This window comes from Penicillium diatomitis (assembly GCF_028827545.1).
Source record: "Penicillium diatomitis strain IBT 30728 chromosome Unknown utg000004l_segment0_segment0, whole genome shotgun sequence".
Taxonomy (NCBI): Eukaryota; Fungi; Ascomycota; class Eurotiomycetes; order Eurotiales; family Aspergillaceae; genus Penicillium; species Penicillium diatomitis.
Window position 1 is genome coordinate 3,860,303 of NW_026623176.1, and position 15,959 is coordinate 3,876,261.

The 15,959-nt window shown below is 51.5% G+C and overlaps 2 protein-coding genes across 2 annotated transcripts; both read left to right on the forward strand.

Annotated features, from left to right (window-relative positions):
* Nucleotides 1-8,655: 8,655 nt before the first annotated feature.
* On the forward strand, nt 8,656-12,748 carry N7539_004466 (exportin CRM1; the record flags this gene model as incomplete). The annotated part of the gene is made up of 9 exons (XM_056934068.1): nt 8,656-8,721; nt 8,827-8,856; nt 8,967-9,039; nt 9,154-9,225; nt 9,339-10,051; nt 10,187-11,429; nt 11,534-11,763; nt 11,849-12,399; nt 12,508-12,748. 9 exons carry the CDS (start codon nt 8,656-8,658, stop codon nt 12,746-12,748), a joined length of 3,219 nt encoding a protein of 1,072 aa, XP_056791609.1.
* Nucleotides 12,749-14,305: 1,557 nt separating this feature from the next.
* N7539_004467 (PPP1R11/YPI1 family protein) lies at nt 14,306-15,080 on the forward strand (the record flags this gene model as incomplete). The annotated part of the gene is made up of 2 exons (XM_056934069.1): nt 14,306-14,522; nt 14,731-15,080. 2 exons carry the CDS (start codon nt 14,306-14,308, stop codon nt 15,078-15,080), a joined length of 567 nt encoding a protein of 188 aa, XP_056791610.1.
* Nucleotides 15,081-15,959: the final 879 nt, after the last annotated feature.

Below are 15,959 nucleotides of genomic sequence, written 5' to 3' on the forward strand. Positions count from 1 at the left end.
AAAGTGGGAACCCACCAAGGATTGCCGCTTCTCATAGACGACGACAACACACACGTGGGGGTCAGAGTCGACGATCTGAGAGTACCAGAGCGGACAAATAAGGTCTCCGACCAAAAGAATTATCAAGAAAGATTCTTGATCACGGACCTTGTCTGGCCAGTCCGTTTTCTCTAATCATGCGGGACGGAGGAGGAGGGGGATGGTCCTGCAGGGGTGGTCCCGACTACTCACAGTCCCAGGTGGCAGGCGCAGCCCCAGTCCAGAGTCTCAGCCGCAGATGGGGAAATTTCGGGGAGGGAGGATGCCTGAGCGACGCGAGAGTCGAGACTCGCGGAAAGTTGCCGAGGCGGGTAGAAGTGGGAGAGGGCGAAAGCGCGCTGCGGAAGGGGAGCGCCGCGCCGTAGTCGATGTTCAGAGTCCGTGGGCGTACACCACACAACAACCACACGAATTCAAGTTTGGCGATCCGTGATGTGAATCAAGGCGAGCGCTGAGGAACCACGAAGAGTGGTGTCACACAGTGCAAACCAGACAAGTCTCGTGGGGAGGGAGTAGCCCAGATGTGCTGCTGATGGAGGGAGCAGCTTCGTTTGGAGATGGAGGGATCGCGGTAACCTCGCCTGAAGGTGGGGCCCGTTGAGGAATCGCTGGCAAGACGGGAAGCGCTGCCTGATGCAGCAAACAGCGCCTGCAACGGAATCGACAGAGTGGACCGGATTGGAAGTGATCGGGTCACGACAATGATAAGATGATAAGCGCAGAGAGGGGGTGTCTTTGGGCTCTGAACCTCGATGGTCACAGATCTCTTCTCCGGAGGAACTGAAAGAAGTAGACCGAGCCCGACTTGGACAATGGATGGAGGATAAAGAATGAGCACAGCAGGGCGATTTACCCCGACAAGATGAGGACTTGACCTAGCCAGAGAAGAAGCGTCGAGGTGACGGAACTTGATGCAGGTGATGCAAGAGGACGCAGGTGACGCAGACGAGGATGACTCGAACAGAGCTGAATACTCTCGAACGCAGCGCACTCCCCAAGAGAAAAACAAAAACGGTAAATTGAATTTCTGCAAGGAATTGTGTAGGACTAGGTCGAAAGGGTGGGTGGGTGCAGGCAGGTATGAGAAAGGACCCGAAAGAAATTAGTGGGTTCGTGAGAGGCAAAAGGTAGAAGAATTGGAAAAGAAGAAGAATGGTGGGATTGAGGAAAAGGAAGAGACGGACAGAGAAGAGAGTAGGGGGGCGAGAGGGCACAGTAGAGAGAAAGAGAAGGAGAAGGGGAGAGGGAGAGGGGAGAGAGAGAGAGAGAGAGAGAATGTGTGCGTGTGTGAGAGAGAGTGTGTGTGAGAGACGATGGAAACTCGCGCTCAATAAGTGGGCAGTAGTGACCAGGAGATCATCATCCGCTTCGAGAAGATCGAGATGCGGAGCGGTTCAGGTCCTTGAAGAGTCCAGAGGCCAAACGGTTTACGCTGACTCCTTGCGGTCCCGAGGCAGCGATCAAAACTAAGTATACTCGCTTGGAGTCTTCGAGTGGTCTTCTTTTCCTCGCTGCACAAGACTTGATCGCTGGCCAACTGGCCATCAATCGGACCTGCAGGATGGGCGGGACTGTGGAAAGCCTCTTTGTAATCATGATACTTTGAAGTTTCTACCAGAAGAATTCTCGATACAGTACTAGATACCGATGGGTCTATGACTCTGTGTATCCCTCTCAGTGGCTCGACGGTGGATGGTTTTGTCACCGACGGTATTTTGGGCTGGTCAAGGGACCAGGGCAGCGAGATGCAGGTCGCAATCCGTTACAGAGTCGATCTTTTGTCGGGTGGTATGCAATGATATCGATTGGAGATCATGCTACTAGTGAGTGAGTCCTCTTGACTACCTCACCTGAGTAGTGGAGGAAGGTCACAGCGCGGTGTTGTGTACAAGTCAATGACCCGTTGGTAAGGAGTCTGGACGAAGGAAGCTCCCCTCAATCGAGCTTCTGACAAGCTTCAAGTTGTCGATTGTACCTCGAGAGACTTACCCAACGTGGACGGTTGCCTTTCCCTTCAGCGACTGTGAGATCGAAATATGGTTTGTTTAAAATTCTATCATCACGACAATCATCAGCTCCCGCGGTGACACTCTTCCTCCAATCCAGTCCTCACTTTCAAGCGTCTTTACTCCAAACGCTACTCCGAGTCAAAGTGTCGGCATGACAATTTAAGTACTGGTCAGAAGGAACGAGAAATCACCAAATTACCGAACTCGGAATCTCATGAAATCACCTCGTTTGCACTTTGCAGCCGCTCTTCCTTTTTCTCCTCCCCCCCCGCTCGGAAACACTCGTCGCGTTAAGGCGCATCTTCCGCATAATTGACGCACCTGCCACCACCACCACCACCTCCTCCTCCTCCTCCTCCTCCTCCTCCACTTCGTCGAGACCAGGAAATGGACTGGACCTCCTTCGGCCGCACCCACAGAATCAACCGAGAAAAGGGCGCGTCCAGTTAGCGCGCGATCGGCACGGCTGGCGTCACCGCGGCCGCCAATCGGATGAATGAAGCGCGCCCGTCTGGAACTCGCGCGGGTCTGAGACATGCGCTCTCTGGAGGACTGAATGTACCCTCGGTCACTCCAGGTACCACCGTGGGACCAGCGAATGCATGCCCTCTGGGGGGGCTCGGAGAGAGACTACTACAGTGCGACTACCTCGTGAAAGTGAGCCGTGCCAGTTTTCCTTTCCGACCTGGATGTTCATAGAGAAGTCCACAGTGCACACATGTGTCCTGTTCATCGACCCTTTCTGCTGTTCTTCGATCGTTTTACCCTCTTCCCGACTGGATGATCCGTGGAGGACCTCGACCGTCAAATAATTCCGTTCCGCGACACCAGCGACGATCAATCATCAGTGACAGGGGCAAGCATGTGTCGAGCACAGCCGTGGATGGCTCTGGCTCTGCCCGGCGAGCTGACTGATCCAGTGACTTCCAACAAAGAGGTCATTTTCTCTCTGTTCAGGATCGGTCTATTCCAGGATCAGGTCACGGGAAAAGGACAAAAAGGCGAGGACGGTTAATGCCGGGGTAAAGGCATTCATCCTCCGTTCCTCGCAGGCTCACACCTCAGGACTGTGACCAATCTTTCCAGCAAGGTGGAACAATCCGCGATGGTTGCGCTAGCGATTGTCACAGGCTCCTACTAGCCGTCCTCGACTCCCGGGAGAGTCCATCGTTGCAACTGGTTCGATTGTCGCACTACTACTATACACTTGTAAAGTCTGCGAACGTCCACTACAGTGTACAGTATTTTACTATACTGAATACTCTGCAGATCTGCTCTGTCCGGCTGTGCGGCCATTCTTTCCCGCCAGGCTCCCCTTTTTCTTTTTGGTCCATTTTCTCTCTCAAGTCGCGCCGCGCCGGTGGGGCGTGACGCGGACAGTGGCGCCGCGCGGGTTGGGCGGTTATGCATCGCTTATCAGCTGGCTCTTCTCCCCAAAGGGTCTCGGGCTCTCGAGCCTCTCTTGCGTCGGACTCTCAGGCCCTCTCTGATCCAGATCCCAGTTTCGGGAGACCTGTGTGATGTGTGACGCACAATTTGACCAAGGCAGATCGGGTAGACTCGTCTGAGACTGCACCGTAGTCGTTATTCGACTTAACCCCCAAGAGAATGCGCTTCCTGCGCAAAGGGCGCACTACTGTACAAGGGGACAATTTCCAGTGTCAGGACTGTTTCCTCTCCGTGCCGGTCCAACCAGTCATGGTCCCGCGCGCCTCCCCCAAAGCGCCCTCGGCGGATCTACCCTTCCTTCAACCGTGGTTCCCTGGGAGGAGTCGATCCGTCCATGTAACCCCAACCCTCAGACCACCACACGTTACCAGCTCTGCTTTTCATCGGGCTGTAGAGTGACTCGTGAGTACCTAGTCAACTATCCTGCCCAGAGTACTTACTTTGGCCCCCCCCCCTGTCCTCGACATCATTCCTTGGCCCTCTGCTGCATGAATTAGTGGCTCCATTGATCTTCTGCATCACGGCGATGCATCTCTTTACGGTAGGTCAGTATCACACTTGTGTGGCCAGGTGGGGGGTCCTTTATGGTGAGCCCGTCACCCCGTGAAACTTTTTCGTCCTGAACCCCTCTCTCTCTCTCTCTCTCTTTCTCACACACAAGACGCTCATCAGAGGAAACGCCGAATGGTCACGTCATATTCTCGTTCTCGCCAGATTAGTAGTGACCACTGACTAGTCACTGACTCACTGGTAGGGATTATGCCACCTGCATAGGACCCGAGTCCTTCAGGAGCACTAGGAGTGAGATACTTGAAGCTTCATCCGTACCTCTGCGCAGCAGGACGGCCTCTCTTCCCGGTCTCGGGATCATCATGGATGATCGCTCCATTCTACCCGTGATGTGCGCGACGTTGCGTCAATCCCGTTTGTCTCATCTGGCAAGGAACCCATACACCACGCAACCTCTCGGGCGAGAAAGTCCCTCTCGCTCTCCAGAGTCAAAGAGTGTAGAACTGTCGACTGATGCAGTAGCGTGTTCGTAGATTAGCGTACCCGGTCCGCTGACTACACTGTGCCACCCACATGGCCCTTTTGTGCTTTCCCACCGCGCTATCCTCAGTATCCCCGATCCACCACCAACCCTTGTTCCTACACCATCCTAGTCCGACTCCTAAGTTCCTAACTAATCAACCACCCCGGCCCATTGTCAAGGCTAGGAGTGAAAATTCATCCTTTTTTTGCCTTTGTGCATCGTGAAGACTCGACGGCGACGGGATCCACAATTCGCCTCGAATATTGATGGTCTCTGTCACTCGGGTCCGAGTCCATTCTGTGTTCGTTTCATGGAATTGTCTGTAGTTCGACTGTCGTGGAACCGTTAGATCGCAGGTCAAAGTCGGAAACACAGAGCCGATCCGTTTCTGTGCTGTGGTGGGTTGGTTGATAAGAGAGCTCACTATGACTACTGGAAGACATGTCAATTCGAGTTTTGCATTTATATTTATATGTACATTTATACTTCAGCCATAAACATGACTCGATGGATCAGTAATGAAGTAGATTTTGATTATTCTGCGATCAGTCCTAATAGTATGTTGCTTGATGGCCACTTCTGCATCGATAGTGCTTCTCCCAGATTGGCACAACCTACCATTTCCTACTAGCATTTCCAACTAACTTTAACGCAGTACTGTACACTCACATCACTCCAACGGGTCCAACCGCTGTCCCCCGTCCATCCCCCCCCGGGGCAAAGTCAAGTCCTGGCGTCGGGTTGCATCCTGATCGAAGACGGACGGGTACGGGATCCGTTCCACTTTCTTTCTCCGGCTGGCGCCCCACTTGCGCTGGCCCTCTGGTGGAGGAAGATCTCTGAAGACGACGGGGTATTTACTATTTGCTCCAGTCGAAGAAAACGGTGAGGCAATCACAAGGTGCATGATCCATGGTCCATGGGTCAGGGCCAAGATGAGGCGCGGGACATTGGGGGAATTGACAACGCTGAACTGCAATCTCGAGTCATGCAGTGATTGAATGTGTGAAGGACTCGAGCACCGCAGGCCAGGACAACGGGGGGGGGGGAGGACAACAAGTAGCCCAGCAACGACAAAGCAGACGGAAAATAGATAAACTGCGAAAATAATAAGGCTCTTGCATAAAGACGTCAAGAACAACAACGACAAAAAAAAGCGAAAAGAAGGAAAGAAAAAATAACGAAAGAAAGCCCTTTGAGCAAATTATTACACTTTACAGTTATGCGCCCACCCCCTCATCAGAAGGAGGAACCCCCCAAAAAAATAAATAATCCCATCATACCGCCAGGCTGGATCGGCAGTTCATTTCGGAATGTCCCCAATACCCTGGATGCGCTCGGCTTTCTTATTTGGTAGGAGTCACGCCCCAGACAGGAGGAGCAGTGAGAGCCTGCAGGAGGGTGGAGACCCCGGGATCAGGAAGTGTTCCACTAGCGAAAGGGCAAACGGTCGAGGATGACTGGCCCAAGACGGACCTGCGCGGTGTCGAGGTGTCGGGTGTACCTCGATGTACCCTTTGTACAGGGAGAAATGCTGCAGGTGGTGGGGCCTCTGGCTAGGTACGTGGTACTCTGACTCGGTGGGCCTAGACCACGAGACTATGACTACTGCAGTTAGTGTAGTAAGATTATTCAACACCAAGTTGAACTCCAACACACTCTGGCTCAGTGGCTCCTACAGGGACTACGGTAGGTACTGGAGGAGTTGAACGGTGAACACTAAGGTAAACTATAGATATCTGATCCACCCAACAGTAAATACTGTTGGTTCTAGCTGGCAGGTGGTAACTTCCAACGGGCACTGCCACCTTATCCCCCCCCGGCCCTCGATAAGTTGACAAGTTCGACGCAGATGCAAAAAATACAAGAGAGAGAAAGGAGTTACGCGCGCTGCGGTGATCCTAGTCCGGTCATGTTGCGACGGCTGTAGGGGACTCGGAGTCATTCTGAATCATCGCAGTCGTGTAGCCCAGGATTGTTAGTTACCTAGTTACCTAGAATCAGTAGGATTACCAGCAAGTAGGCGGGTTGAGTCTGTTCGGTCGGGTGACTTTACTTTGCTTGCAGGCAAGACATACGGCACTTAAGTAAGAAACTGATTAAGTTCGTCACTCACTAAGTATACTCATTATATTACTGCCAAGTTAACAATCGCTCTCTCTCCCCCTCGATCTCTTTTCATCTCTCCAACTCCAACATTCAACCTCTGATCAATTTCTCCGCCCTCCTAGATACATCTGTCTCCAGTCGACCAATTGACCAACTCTCGTGGGCGCTTGCGGGCATTTCCAAAAATGAGGACTGTGTGTCTATCATGACTAGCAGTCCATTCGGTGCTCAGGACTTTCATCCGCTCATATTCACGGTAATTGTGTCTCCAAACACTGCACTTCCTAGGTCCTAGGTGGAAAAGTCGAGATGCTCATTGTACAGTGCAAAGCAATTACGCTCCTCTATGCAGATTGCAAGACGATCGCCCGCCCGCGACCAGGCACACGCCATTCATGAGTTGATGGACCAACTCCAAGCACGAGACGAGACGGCAGTTGCAACAATCCTTCGGCGAAGACGTTAAGACTAAATGACTGCTAGTTTGATGAGTTTCAAAAAATTACATACTTCAAGATTGACTAGATCAGCCCTACCGACAATTTTCATCATGAAGACCTCGTCGCCCATCCCGCTTGCCCTCTTACTGCCCCTGTTAAGACGACCTCATCTCTCTACGAGGTCACGGGATTTACTTGGTCATGTGACAGGTCGAGCTGACTCAGCTCTTTGGGTCCCGCCTGACCTGACGTGAGGGCGGCCCCTCGACCTCAGCCCGCTCACAATTGCTTAGTAGGTCGCCTGGGCCGGTTAAAGTAGGCGCCTGCTCGGCGGATGAGCATTTGCCCTGCGGGTACCGCAGGACTGTGGTCCACTGGTCATCGCTTACCAGCCGCCCGTTCCAAAACTCTTCCGCTCTGTTAGTGGCCATGCAAGGCGCCTCACGCCTCACGCCTCATTACGGATACGACGGCCTCAGGGCACAGTATTGAGTATTATCTTTGATCGACGTTGGCTACGAACGGAGGAATGCATGGTTTCCAAGGTCTAGTACTTAGTATTACTAGGGAGCTATCGACTAGCCAGTAGCTGCTGCCACCATGACTCGCATCGAACCTCTGTCACTGACAAATCACTGCTATATTACTCAAAAAAGCTAGTCGCAGTAGACTCGCTATGAGCTATGCCAGCCGAGGCACGGCAGTAAAGCCACACCACTACTACCCACTGCTACTCCTGGTACTCAGTAGAGTCATTACTGTTCAGTAGTGAGTTTGTCAAGTGTCTACTGTCTACTGTCTACTACTGTCTACTCCCGGTCGGGCTGGCCAGTTCTTAGTCTTACAAGCTCACCAAGCCCAAAGTCAACTTCTCCCGCTCAGCTTGACGCGCCTTCACCGCCAGTACAAAAAGTGTTTGTGGTCTTCGAAGCACTTCCAGACCCTTTTTCCACGAGAGCTGCCCCTCTCTTTTCCTGCACAAATCCACAAAGCGATCCGCTGCTAGTCTCTCGCTCGATCGCGATCTCCGGTCTGGTCCTAAGCTTCTGTACGTAGGTTCTTTTCTCCATCATTGAACTCGCGGTGTCTCCGAAACCCGTGGCTCGACGTCCCAGTCCCGGTCCCGGTCCCGGTCGCGGTTGGCAGTTGGCAATCGCGATTGCGATTGCTTAAGTGAGGGTTCCCCTAAAGTAGTGGGCGGTCAAGTGGTGAAGACCGAAGAGAGACAGCGAGAGCTCAGGTGTTTGGGCTCACCCAAAGACCCCTCCACTTCGTTCCCTTTCGCGGTGCCCCACCAGTCGACAAGCAACCCCATCAATCGAACCTTCCAACCTCTGTTTGGCCATTTACCCTTCACTAATCCTCACAACCTCATCGCGCTGATCCTTTTAGTGTCGCTTTGGAGTTTGCTCAATTCTCGACTCGCACCGTCCACCACCTGGAATCCCCTCCCCCCCCCCCGCTTTCTGGATTGACCCCTCTCTTCGCCCTCTGGCTCGGGTTCCAATCCTGTCATTTCACTACGCCTCGGTGACGGCCACTCCGTGAGGGCGAAAGCGCCAATTTCTGCGCCGGCATGTCGGTCTCAGTACAAGAGTTGGACAACACTGTCCGCGCCTTTTATGAAGGCAAAGGCGATGTGGTACGTCATGTCTTCCACTGCTCCCTCCTAACCTACTTCTTGTGAAAGCAGACGTCGCTCCTTGTTGGTCAATGACGAATCCGAAGCTCACGGCTTTCCAAACAGCAAAAACAAGCTCAGCAGACCTTGACTGAGGTAAGCTTTTTCCCCTGTGCCCCTCTCCCACGAACATCACGATGCGACAAGTGCTCATGTTTCGGGATCCCCGGTCCATGATCTGTGGCTCACTTCTATCTCATTCCTAGTTCAAACAAAATCCCGATGCTTGGGTCACCGTGGGCAATATCCTCCAGGAGGCAACATACCCCCAAACAAAATGTGAGTTGGATGCGAATTGAACTTGTTCAATGGGATGACCACTTACCGTGATCCCCCATTGATTCCACAAGGAAGCTTGTGCTAATGAATCTCCTTTTTTCCCCTAATGTCTAGACATCGCTCTGCAAGTTCTTGACGATGTGATCATGACCCGGTGGAAGGTCTTGCCTCGAGACCAATGTCAAGGTAAGTTCCGTGTGACAACCGTCATCGCCACTTGCCGTGGTCTCTCTTGTTTCTTCCTCCTGTGTTGTAACGGCAACGGCAATTCTGACGTTGGATCCACGACTGTGCTCTAGGCATCCGAAACTTCATTGTCAATTTCATCATCGAGAGCTCCGGGTCCGAAGAAAAACTCCACTCCGAACGCACCTTTTTGAACAAACTTAACCTCGTCTTGGTTTCAATCCTGAAGCAGGAATGGCCACACAACTGGCCAACCTTTATCAATGAGATTGTCTCCTCGTGCCATGCGAGCTTGTCGATCTGCGAGAACAACATGGCCATTCTCCGTCTGCTCTCGGAGGAGGTCTTTGATTTTTCACAGGACCAGATGACGTCCGTCAAGGCTCGCAACCTCAAGACTTCCATGACCCAGGAATTTTCCTCGATCTTCCAGCTCTGCTCCGAAGTCCTCAGTACCGCCACCCAGCCCAGTCTTGTCAAGGCAACCCTCGAGACCCTGCTCCGTTTCCTGAACTGGATTCCCTTGGGCTACATTTTCGAAACGCCCATCATCAACACACTCCTCACTCGGTTCTTGGACGTGCCGGACTTCCGAAACCTGACCCTCAAGTGCCTTACGGAGATTGGTGGCTTGCAAATCGGTGCTCCATACAATTATGACGAAAGACTGGTGCACATGTTCACTGAGACCCTGACAACCGTCTCCAATGTGATTCCTCTGTCGCTGGATCTGAAGGAGACTTACGCTCGAAGCAATTCTCGCGACCAGGAATTTGTTGCCAATTTGGCTCTGTTCCTCTCCAGCTTCTTCAGTGCCCACCTGGATGTAAGTGTCAAGCATGGGTAGACAACTCATCGATCATATCGATCAGCCGTCGCTCGATTTATTTTTTTCTTCTTTAATTTGTCATTTCCGAGGTTGTATGCTGACGGGACCGTTTTTCCTCCTCCCCCCCAACAGCTCATCGAGAAGTTGCCCAATCAAGATTTCCTCACGCATGCCCACTTTTACCTGATCCGAATCAGTCAGATCGATGACCGTGAGGTGTTCAAGATTTGCCTGGATTACTGGACTCGCCTGGTCCAGGAGCTCTACGAGGAGATGCAGCAGTTGCCCATTACCGACATGAACCCGCTCGTGACGATGGGCGTGAGCGGCATGTCCAATGGCGGCGCCCCTCATCCCAGTGCGCTTGCCAATTACCCCCTTCGCAAGCACAAGTATGAGACTGTGCTTTCGAACTTGCGCACGGTCATGATCGAGAAGATGGTTCGTCCTGAGGAGGTATTGATCGTGGAGAATGAGGAGGGCGAGATCGTTCGCGAATTCGTCAAAGAGAGTGACACCATTCAGCTGTACAAGACCATCCGTGAATGTCTTGTCTACCTCACTCACTTGGACGTGGTGGACACCGAGACCATCATGATCGACAAGTTGGCCAAGCAAGTGGACGGAACTGAGTGGTCTTGGGCCAATTGCAACACTCTTTGCTGGGCCATTGGCTCTATCTCTGGCGCCATGAATGAGGACACGGAAAAGCGGTTCCTAGTTACGGTCATCAAGGATCTGCTCGGTCTGACGGAACAGAAGCGTGGCAAAGACAACAAGGCGGTCGTGGCCAGTAACATCATGTACATTGTCGGTCAGTACCCGCGATTCTTGAAGGCTCACTGGAAGTTCCTCAAGACCGTCGTCAACAAGCTCTTCGAGTTCATGCACGAAACCCACGAGGGTGTTCAGGACATGGCGTGTGATACCTTCATCAAGATTGCCAACAAGTGCCGGCGACACTTTGTCGCGCTGCAGCCCGGTGAGAATGAGCCCTTCATCGAGGAGATTGTGCGCAACATGCGGAAAATCACCATGGACTTGTCGCCTCAGCAAATTCACACTTTCTACGAGGCGTGTGGCTACATGATCTCGGCGCAAGGTCAAAAGGGTCTCCAGGACCGGCTAATCGAGAATTTGATGGCATTGCCCAACTCGGCCTGGGATCAGATCATCGCAGAGGCCAATCTCAACGCTGCCATTCTCCAGGATGGCAACACCATCAAGATCATTGGCAACATTATGAAGACCAACGTTGCGGCTTGCTCATCCATTGGCACCTACTTCTACTCCCAGATTGGCCGCATCTACCTCGACATGTTGAACATGTACCGCGCTGCTAGCCAGCTGATTAACGATGCAGTGGCAAATGATGGTACGTGTTACTGTATTTGGGTCTCATCTAACAATCACCCCATTTTGTTTTTCTGGTTCGTACTTTCATGGAGTTATACTGACAAGATTCGTGACTACCATTAGGCACGATCGCGCCCAAGACTCCCAAAGTGCGCGGTCTTCGCACAATCAAGAAGGAGATCCTGAAGTTGATCGACACCTATGTGGAGAAGTCCGACGATGTTGACATGGTCAACACGAATATGGTCCCACCCCTGCTCGAGGCGGTTCTGATCGATTACAACCGTAATGTGCCTGATGCACGAGAGGCTGAGGTGCTACACGTGATGACGACCATCGTGCACAAGCTTCACGTAAGTTTCCCTCTTCACCGCTCTCTTTCTCACTTGGACCACACGAGGTTACGATGAGACTGGAGCTGACATTTTTTCTTGGCAGACATCAATGGAGGACAAGATCCCCGCAATCATGGACAGTGTCTTCAGCTGCACCCTAGAGATGATCAACAAGGACTTCCACGAGTACCCTGAACACCGGGTGCAGTTCTTCAAGCTTCTCCAGGCCATCAACTTGTATTGCTTCCCAGCTCTTCTCAAACTCGATGGCACACAGTTCAAGTTTGTCATCGACTCGTGCATGTGGGCCTCCAAGCATGACAACCGCGAAGTGGAGGGTACCGGTCTCACCATGTGCTTTGAATTAATGAACAACATGGCCGAGGCGGATGCGCAGACTTCGAGCATCTTCTTCCGTCAATTCTATCTGCCGATTCTGCAGGATGTCTTCTTCGTCCTCACCGACAGTGATCACAAGGCTGGCTTCAAGTCCCAAGCCATGCTATTGTCACGGATGTTTGAGTTCGTCGAAACTGGCAAGATCCAAGAGCCCATTTATTCCCCCGAACAAGCTCCGGCCGGCACGTCGAACAAGCAGTTTTTGCAGGAATACGTTGCGAACCTCCTCCAGAATGCTTTCAAGAACTTGCAAGAGTAAGTCATGTTCCCTAACCTCTCTCCTTCATGTCATGTCCCCCTGTAACGCACGCGTCGCTTTTATTGTTCGGTGCTGACATTTTTCTTTTTCTTCAACTACGACAGAGCCCAGATCAAGCAATTCGTCCTTGGCCTCTTCGCTTATACCAATGATCTGAACAAGTTCAAGACTCACCTCCGTGACTTCTTGATCTCTCTCAAGGAGTTCTCCGACGACAATGCTGATCTGTATGCTGAGGAGCGTGAGCAGGCTGTTCGGGATGCACAAGCGGCGGAGCGCAGCCGGGCCATGAAGGTCGGAGGCTTGTTGAAGCCTTCAGAAATGGACCAGGAAGATGAGCTATGACTGGACCAAGAATTGCGCACCGAATTCACCCCATCGGTCCCGGTTGACACGGCGGGAAAGACTGGAGGTCCGGAAAGTGCGAGGGATGATAGTCTTGGCGATGGCTGGTCTCTCTACGAGCTTTAGATCAAATTTGAATGACTGAGGCATCAACAAGCATTTGGAAGCGCGCTCGCCACCTGGCGCATTGCTGTCCAAAGCTCAGAAAGCCGTGCGCACACATTGCAACGAAGAAGCCCAGCCTGTGTGCTTTCTTTTTGACTTTCTTTCCCCCCTTGGCCTGTGGTCTTGCTCCCGGCGTAGGAAACTTGGAAGTGTGTATTCTGTCACGTTTTCTCTTACTTAAGTTTGTTTTGTTTCCATGTGTGCCTTCCTTGTGTCCCTCGTCTCTCCGCTTTTGGACTTGGTACATTCATCCCGTAATACCCCAGGGTTGGATATCTTGAAAGGATTCGAACTTGTTCTTTGTGGCCTTTCCTGGTCTTTCTCTACTCGTGTGTGGTTCGGTGCGAAGACAAAAACAGAATCAATTATAAAACCTCACTCACCGTGCTCTCTCATGTTGCCCGGTGGTCTTAATTCACGGTAAATATCTGATCAACAGTCTGAATTTATCCTTTTTTATCCTCTTTTTTCCCCCGTACCTCGGTTTTGCTCTTGGTTTTCGCTTAGGATTACCCTCGATCCTGATACATATATGATCGTCTCCAGCGAGGAGTTTTAGCCAAGAGCACTAGGTAGTAGGACTAGGTACGGACGCAAGGATCTAGTCTGATTATATTACACGTCGCGTGGTTCCATAGGGTAAGGTGGTTGTTGAATATGTATACCTCGACGTGTACATGTGGGAAATATGTTTTTGTGACCACAGTTAGGTAGTTGGATGGAGGCAAGGGCACCTGACTTGGCAGGTCAGCTGACAGCCAGGGAATCAGCCCACGGGTTGGGTGGAACCATCTTCCTGTCTTCAGTGATCTTGGGTTCTTATCCTTTCTATCAATCAATTCCGTTTTCTGTTTTCATGTTGCTACTCTGAGTGCGTTGAGTTGAATGTTCCGTAGCTAGATGGTGAAGGAGAGATCACTTCCTGTTGTGTTTCAGTCGGGTTTCTAGGCTTTCGCCACGCAATATAAATCTCGATGGTCTGACGGAACTGTGGGAGAACTTCACCTGCATTGAATGTGATATTACTTGAGCTTGACAAACCCACTACACATGATTTCGGCCCTGATGATTAATTGCTTACATCCAAGAATTGAAGTCACTTCTAGTAAAGAGTGAATAACTACAGTGCCGGTCCTGCGCGTAGCAGCAAGTGTCTCAGTGTATTCCACCGCTGTGTACCTGATCCGATGTTACTTTTAGGATCCCATGCCGGGCGGTGAATCGGGTCCCGTTCCTCACTTCTTCCCCGACAATCTTATCAATTGCATCATTCCACCCTTTTGTCCCTCTTTTTTTCCCTCTTCTCCAACACACTTCGCTCCTTCTGCCATCGTCGCCCACAGAACAATTTCTCCTCCCAATTCTCGGTGACTTTGAATAATCACATCTAAAATGTCCCGAACACGCCATCCAGCCAATATACCATCGCAATCTACAACCGAGACGTCCAATGGACAACCTACCCTCCGTCTCACAGGCACCCTCCGCCTGCGCGGCGAAGAATCCCCCTCCACATCGACGAACGGCGCCGGTCCCTCTCAATCTCGCCGAATTCGGTGGAGTGAAGACGTTGTGGACAACGAGGGCATGGGCAAGAAAAGCTCAAAAGGTAGAATCTCACCTCTCCCACGAACATTGAGAAGATGAAAGTGCAAAGATACCAAAACGAGCACAATCGGAAAAAAAAAAAAAGAAAAAAGAAACAAAGATACTTGAAAGGGCAGCTCTGTGTCGCATCAGGATCCATACGCAGATGTCCTTCAATCTCCGTCTCGGCGCGCATTCTATACACTTGCTGACCACCGTCTCTCCATCAGTCTGCTGTATTTTTCACAAAGCCCGCCCCGTAGGCGAAAGCAGTTCCGAAGAATCCTCCTCGAGCTCTTCAGACAGTGACTCCGACAGCGATTATGACTCTCGGAACGACATGGCCCGCCGTGCGAATCAAAGACGGCGAGGACGAAGTCCTTGCGAAGATGACGATCATGATCATGACCATGAGCACGGCCACGAGCACAACCACAGTCACGATGGCCCGTGTAACGCAGCGTCAGGATCAGCATCATCATCAAAACGCAAGATCAAGCGCACAAGGAGAAAGCCCAGCCCCAATGCGTATGAAAAGATGCCGAGGCCGTCGAAGAGCTCTCAACCACGAGAATCATGAATGAGTGAGGACATTCTGGATATGTTCTGTTCCTCTTCCTGTTATGCATCGAGGAACGGGGTTTAATGCCCTAGGGAACAGACGAGCAAGGAGATCTCGATAAAATTACCCTCTTACCCTCACTCTGTCGCTTCCTGTATTGATTAACGATCTTCCTTTTGAGGCGAGCTACAGTATTCTCCGCTTTCCTTCTCCGCTTCGATGGGGATGTAAATGGGGTGGAGCATTCAGCAAGCGTGTGTGTTGGGACCTTGATGCAACATTCTGCGTCTCTTGCAGCGATCGTGACCACCATGCTCTTTACTTTTCTTTTCCTTTTTCCCGAGCCGGAAATATCCCTGTCAAGCGCGGAAAGAGGTACAACACATGAGAGAAGCAGAATGAAAGCGCCACGGCCATGAATCCCAAGAAACTCAATTACAAATTCTCGACACTGGAATGAGTTCCTGTCACCGCTAGGAAATCCGCGAATTGCGAATCGCATCCCAATCTCGACACTCGATTGACCACAAAGCATACGGAGACGAGTCATGCAACTGAGAAAATGGATAAAAAAGCAACAGCTCCACAGCTAACGAGAGTGACGTGGATTGTCATGATACGCTGGAACGCGGTCGGAGATCATCTTCTCAGAAGAAATGAGGGGAAAAGGATGAGAACAATGCAGACATGCAAAGTGAGGCAATCAACCATTTGGCTGCCTAATTAATATTCTTCTTTTGGTTTACACACTAGCATTGCATTACATAGCATAGCATAAATAGCGTGGCAGCCCAACTGCCGAGGCTGCAGGTCCGGAGCCTTCTTCTCTCCATTGAAGAATAGAGCCCAATCATATCTTTTAATTTCCAACATGTTCGATTGCAACACCAAAGTCCA